At 36.1% G+C, this 6,460-nt stretch overlaps 1 protein-coding gene across 1 annotated transcript in view; it reads left to right on the top strand.

Annotated features, from left to right (window-relative positions):
- The window catches only part of ube2e2 (ubiquitin-conjugating enzyme E2E 2), a 39,050-nt gene extending 35,747 nt beyond the window's left edge, over positions 1-3,303 (top strand). The window contains exon 6 of the mRNA XM_084385070.1: positions 2,430-3,303. Coding sequence (XP_084241196.1) covers positions 2,430-2,527 — 98 coding nt within the window. The 3' untranslated portion in view covers positions 2,528-3,303. The remainder of the gene's footprint in view (positions 1-2,429) is intronic.
- Positions 3,304-6,460: the final 3,157 nt, after the last annotated feature.

The following is a 6,460-nucleotide window of genomic DNA, read 5'->3' as shown; positions in this document are numbered from 1 at the left end:
TGTGATAAAAAATACAGTATAAACTAGGGCTGGGTATTGACACAAATTTCACAATTCGATTCGATTTCGATTCACAAGCTTGCAATTCGATTTCGATTCGATTCAATATTGATTATTTTGGATATCAGGTGCAATACAGTGCTATGCATAAGTTTAGACACCCATGCTAAAGTTGACTAAAAAGAGGTATAAAAAATCATCTTTTGGAAATTGAACTCAATGCCTTAATTTAAAAAAATAGGAAAAATCCAACCTTTAAGGACACCAATTTTCTTTGTGAATGAATAATGTATCGTAAATAAATAAATGTTCTTCCTTAAAATACAGGGTGCATAAGTTTGGACAACCCCATGTTACATTCCCATAGAGGCAGGCAGATTTTTATTTTTAAAGGCCAGTTACTTCATGGATCCAGGATACTATGCATCCTGATAAAGTTCCCTTGGCCTTTGGAATTAAAATAGCCCCACATCATCACATAGCCTTCACCATACCTAGAGATTGGCATGGAGTACTTTCCATAAGATCATCTCTCAATGCAAATCAAACTAGCTTTTAGGCTAACTGAAATAAAACCATGCCAATCTCTAGGTATGGTGAAGGCTATGTGATGATGTGGGGCTATTTTAATTCCAAAGGCCAAGGGGACTTTATCAGGATGCATAGTATCCTGGATCCATGAAGTAACTGGCCTTTAAAAATAAAAATCTGCCTGCCTCTATGGGAATTTAACATGGGGTTGTCCAAACTTATGCACCCTGTATTTTAAGGAAGAACATTTATTTATTTACGATACATTATTCATTCACAAAGAAAATTGGTGTCCTTAAAGGTTGGGTTTTTCCAAATTTTTTTAATTAAGGCATTAAGTTCTATTACCAAAAGATGATTTTTTTATTCCTCTTTTTAGTCAACTTTAGCATGGGTGTCTAAACTTCTGCATAGCACTGTATATGGCAAATTTTCTCAAGGAAAACATCTCTTAACTAATGCTGTAAACTATGGGAGTCAGTTGTAGCCTATAGGCTTCATTAGCCTACTGTAGTATTGAAGGTAAAAATTAACTGATTTGTATACAAACACTTAAATTACACTTATTTATTTTTATAATAATAAAGTTATATGAAATATAAACATTTAAATGGTGGCTGTCATAAAAAACGTGCCAGATTTATTCAAACATGCATTCAAAATTGAAGAACATTAAAAATGATAATGAATATGTAATATGGTGCAAAATGCTCCTCTCTAGAGTTAATGTTTCTCGCTGACTAACGAGTTTATGGTCACATGGTTTTTCTGAGGTAAATGTGACGTTACATGACATTGTTTACAAGCTGATTTACTGACGTCTTTCCACGGTTGAAACACTGAGCGACTCCATGTCACATGATACGGACTTCGATAAGTTGTACTCTACCTTTTAACACACTTTCAGATGCTCATTCATGTTTATTTCGCGCTGTAACTGGTGTCATTAAGGCGGAAGAGAAGATCATGTGCTTCTCTAGAGCTGAGCCGGAGCGATCTCACGCCACAGCGCCGAAACGGTATTTACGTTTTGGAATTTCGTAAGAAAATGGACGTAATTTTAAATCTGAGACTTTGTTTCATATCAATAGTAACAAAGCACAAAGATTATTGTGATTTATTGGATGGGATGCGCTACAATGTTCATTCATCAACTGAAAACTGGATGACTAGCCTAATCGATTCTTGGGATTTAAGCATCGATAGCGGTTCGTAAAAATGAGAATCGATTAAAACCGAGAAATCGATGTTTTTTTTTAAATATATGTAAAAATCTGTAAAAACAGTAATATTGTGAAATATTATTACCATTTAAAATTGCTGTTTCATATGTGAATATATATTTAAGATGTAATTTATTTCTGTGACGCAAAGCTGAATTTTCAGCATCATTACTCCAGTCTTCAGTGTCACATGATCCTTCAGAAGTCAATGTTGAAAATAGTTTTTGCTCCTTTTTAAAGGGGAACTGAAACGAAATATGAACTAAAGGTGATATAACAGATGTGTTATCGTTGTTATTTGCGGTAGCACACTTCAAACTGCTGAAGTAGTTACAAGGGGGGAAAACAGTGATGTTAGTTTGTCGTCAATTTCATAAAATTGACCCATGTGACTGGTTTTGTGGTCCAGGGTCACATATATCGGACGATACTGATGTGGTATCCGACATATCATTGCATCCCTTAATAATATTTCTCTGTTTTTACTGTATTCCTGTTTAAATAAATGCAGCTTTGGTGAGTACAAGAGCTGTCTTTCAAAACCATGACATTTTTCTTAAACATTTCCAAACTTTAGAAGTGTGTTCCACTCATTAACCCCAAGTATAAGCAGTAGTGTATCCCGTAAGTAGCAGATAAAGTGTGTGTTGCTGACGAATGTTCTGCTGTCCGCAGCGGATCCTCTGGTTGGGAGCATCGCCACACAGTACTTGACCAACAGAACAGAACATGACAGAATAGCTAAACAGTGGACGAAGAGATACGCCACATAAAGCGTGCGCCCAGTATCACCCCTCTCTCCTCGACACAAACACACACTATACCCCCCCCCCAACCTCCTCCCCTCAGCCCTTCTGTGCCTCTACCTCTCCCCGTCTGCTGAAAGCACACACACACACACACACGCACACACACACACCAAGTGCAACAATAGATCTGGCCCTTCTTCCTTCAAACTTCCTGTAGACCTTTCTGTGAAGAAAACTGTCCTTTGTTCCTTGTTGACTTGAAAGTTTCTTTTTATACAAAGAGTAGATTGGGACTTTATTTTCCAATTATCTGAATGTTTGAATTACCTTACTGTAGGTGAAAAGGAATATTATTATTGTTATTATTATTATTATTATTATTATTATTATTGTCCTTCAACTTAATGTATGTATATCCTTTCTTTTTAAGTGGCATCAGGAACAAATACAGCTTATGAACTATTTGTTTTTCTCATCACTGTATAGTGTATTTCTTTTTTCTCTCCTCTCTCTCCTTTTGTTAGAAGTCAGTAATGTTTCCATGCATGTAAGCGGATGTCGGATCGCATCCATTCAACTCCAAACTTTGCCCTCTTGTTTTGTTTGTATGTATTTTTTAAACTCAAAGTCATGGCAGCCACTCGACGATAGGTTTGCTTGTGAATTTAAAAAAATTAAAAGAAAAAAAAAAAAAAAAAAAAAACGTGTACATATTGCTACATGCCACCTCTGGCCAGAGCGGACTGTTGTGCACTTGCTTCATGAAAAACACCATAAATAAACACTGTGGCTGAATTGTCGTTTACTGTATGTAGTGTCATGTGTTCAGTGCATGTGTTTTCAGTTTCTCTCTAGTGTTACGCTTCTGTCACATGCGGTTTAAAGGGTTAGTTCAGCCAAAAATGAACATTCTGTCAGTAATTACTCTCCCTCGTGTTGTTCCAACCCCGTAAGACTTTCGTTCATCTTCGGAACACAAATTAAGATATTTTTGATTAAATCTGAGAGCTGTCTCACTCCTCCATAGGCTTCTCTGTAATTGAAACTTGCCGGTCCAGAAAGTTAGTAAAGACAATGTTTAAAATAGTCCAAGTGACTACAGTGACTACAGTTTATCAAGCGACGAGAATACTTTTTGTGCGCAGCGCTTCTGGGTTGTACGTCAGAACGGAGGCTCACTATTGGCCGACGCTGGTCATGTGTGTGACGCTGGCCAATAGTAAGCCTGCGTTCTGACGTACAACCCAGAAGCGCTGCGCTGTTACACTAACGTGAACACACTCAGAGACACACAGAAGAAAATGAAGAGTTGAATAAAGTCATTATTTTGGGGGTTTTTGCGCACAAAAAGTATTCTCGTCGCTTGATAAACTTAAGGTTGAGTCGCTGTAGTCACTTGGACTATTTTAAACATTGTCTTTACTAACTTTCTGGACCGGCAAGTTTCAAGTACAAAGAAGCCTATGGAGGAGTGAGACATAGAGTTCTCAACGGGCCTGAAAATTACAACCCGACCCGACCCGGCCCGTGGCTTTTAAAGCCCGGACCCGATGTAACCCGACACATAAACATGAATTATCTGCCCGAACCCGGCCCGCGGCCCGACGGATTATTATTATTTTTTCTCTCATACACATATTATCATGACCAGCAGATGGGAATTCAAATCAACCTTTAATGTTCACGCCTTTTAACAATACAAACAACTGAAACAATAAACTTTCAATTAATAAATAGGCTGTAGTAGCAACGGTGAATTCACCTGCGGCAAGTTTACTTCTCACCAACTCCATCTTCTTCTCCAGGCTAAAGGTGTGCACGCAGCGGCGTCAGGTCTGCCCCCGCCCCTCTCCATGATGCACATTACACGCAGCAGCCAGACTTTCTTTACGGTGACCAGCAGCGATGATTAATAAATGTCTTTTTTGTTTTTTTTACTGAGCGGAAAAGATTAAGCCCGAGGTCCGACCCGACCCGAGTCATTTGATTATATTTTCGACCCGAACCCGGCCCGAACCCGCGGGTCCCGTCGGGTTTGTCGGGCCGACCCGACCCGTTGAGAACTCTAGTGAGACAGCTCTCAGATTTAATAAAAAATAACTTAATTTGTGTTCCGAAGATGAACGAAAGTCTTACGGGGTTGGAACAACATGAGGGTGAGTAATTACTGACAGAATGTTCATTTTTGGCTGAACTAGCCCTTTAACATCAGTCACGCTGCAAAATTGGTTTTCTTTAATAAAAAGAACTAGTAGTGATGGCCTGATATGTTTGCCTGAATGATATCTGGATTATCGGCGTTGGCTGATCAGAATCTTGTTAACACTCAAAAGTGTAGAATAGTGTGTATAATAACTTGTTTAAAGTCAGCAATTACACTATTCTTAGTATTTGCATGCTTCGAGTTCTCATATTTGGCATTAGCAGTCCTGCTCTCTTGATTTGGACAAATATTTTAGAAAAATAGCTGATTTAGTTTGTTTTTTGTTTTGTTTTTTAATGGTACACACATGGATGATAAAATAGCATTATATCTTATGCATTTTAACTTGTTTTATCTAATAAATGTGTCACGCAAGAGCTCTGGTTTGTACAGTAGTGACCAAAAGTGATGTCCGGACGGGATATTTTATTTTAATGACCTTACCAGTTTTATTAAATCATCAAAACATGAGAATAAATTATTATATATATAATTTTTTTTTTTTTATTCTATATATAAGTTTATATATATATATATATATATATATATATATTTTTTTTTTATTCTATATATATATATATATATATATATATATATATATATATATATATATATATATATACTTTATTTTAACGTGACGTATTTACACGTTAATACATGTACTACTTTACTATAGTAATAACAGTAAATTATGCATAATTACAAGTAACTTACCCTACCAAACCCTAACCGATACAATGGTTAGTACATATAGTTCATTAATATTACTCAGTACTTATCTGCGTAGGTACAATATAACTACGTCACCTTAAAATAATTTGTTCATAATTTCTTTGTATGACAGCCTGGGTAAAAATTATGTTGCACAATTTGTCATGTTTCATTGCGTTATCACAAATAAAACAATCAACTCCAAGCACAACTTCGCAATATGCATTTTTAATAATATTTGAATAATTTCCTAGGACAGACATCACTTTTTGGCCACTTCTGGAAGGTGCTTTTATCCAAAGTTACAGTAAAAGTATCCTTGGAAATAACTAGGAAATTATATTATCAAACATACAATATTTTGGCAATCAGACCAAGGTTTGCAAACTCGCGTATTCTGGTATTTGCACCACGTCAAATCTTATTTTATGTATTTTTAATGCAGATTTGAGAGAGTAGAGACGTGTTGGGGAATTATTTTCACAAAGTGTTTTTGTTATTTTATAGGAACTATATACATGCATTGAAGCAGAGAAAGCTTAATTTTCTCATTAAGATGCACAAGTTTCCCCCACATTTTCACACATTTTAATGTCAAAATGAAGGCTAGTGAAATAATAATGACATACAAGTAGGTTACAAATGAGCTCATGCTCTACCTGTTCTCCTGAAGATCTCCGGATGTGAATCTCGGCCTGATTGATCCGAGATCCCTGGAAGGAAAAGCAGAGACTTTCAGGACAACTTTTCACACAAGCCTAGGAAGAATCATTTAAATGCATGTATGTTTTGCACTTACTAACATTGGTGTACCCATTTATAATAATATCTTAACTAATGCATTGCTTGTTTTCTCTTGCAGTAGTTTGTATGTTGGATTTAAATACTGAATCACAAATTATAATTTATGTAAATTGTGTCCTCCAAACTAATATTTCAAGATAATTACATTGTGCGGTATTTCCTGCAAACACAACTGTTTTAATGTTCGCTCAGCATCAGTCACAAATGTTTTATTCTTTAATAAAATCTCACCTAGTTGT

Source organism: Rutilus rutilus, assembly GCF_951802725.1.
Source record: "Rutilus rutilus genome assembly, chromosome: 17".
In the NCBI taxonomy this organism is placed as follows: Eukaryota; Metazoa; Chordata; class Actinopteri; order Cypriniformes; family Leuciscidae; genus Rutilus; species Rutilus rutilus.
The sequence above is the reverse complement of the archived record's forward strand: the minus strand, read 5'-3'. Positions and strand labels throughout refer to the sequence as shown.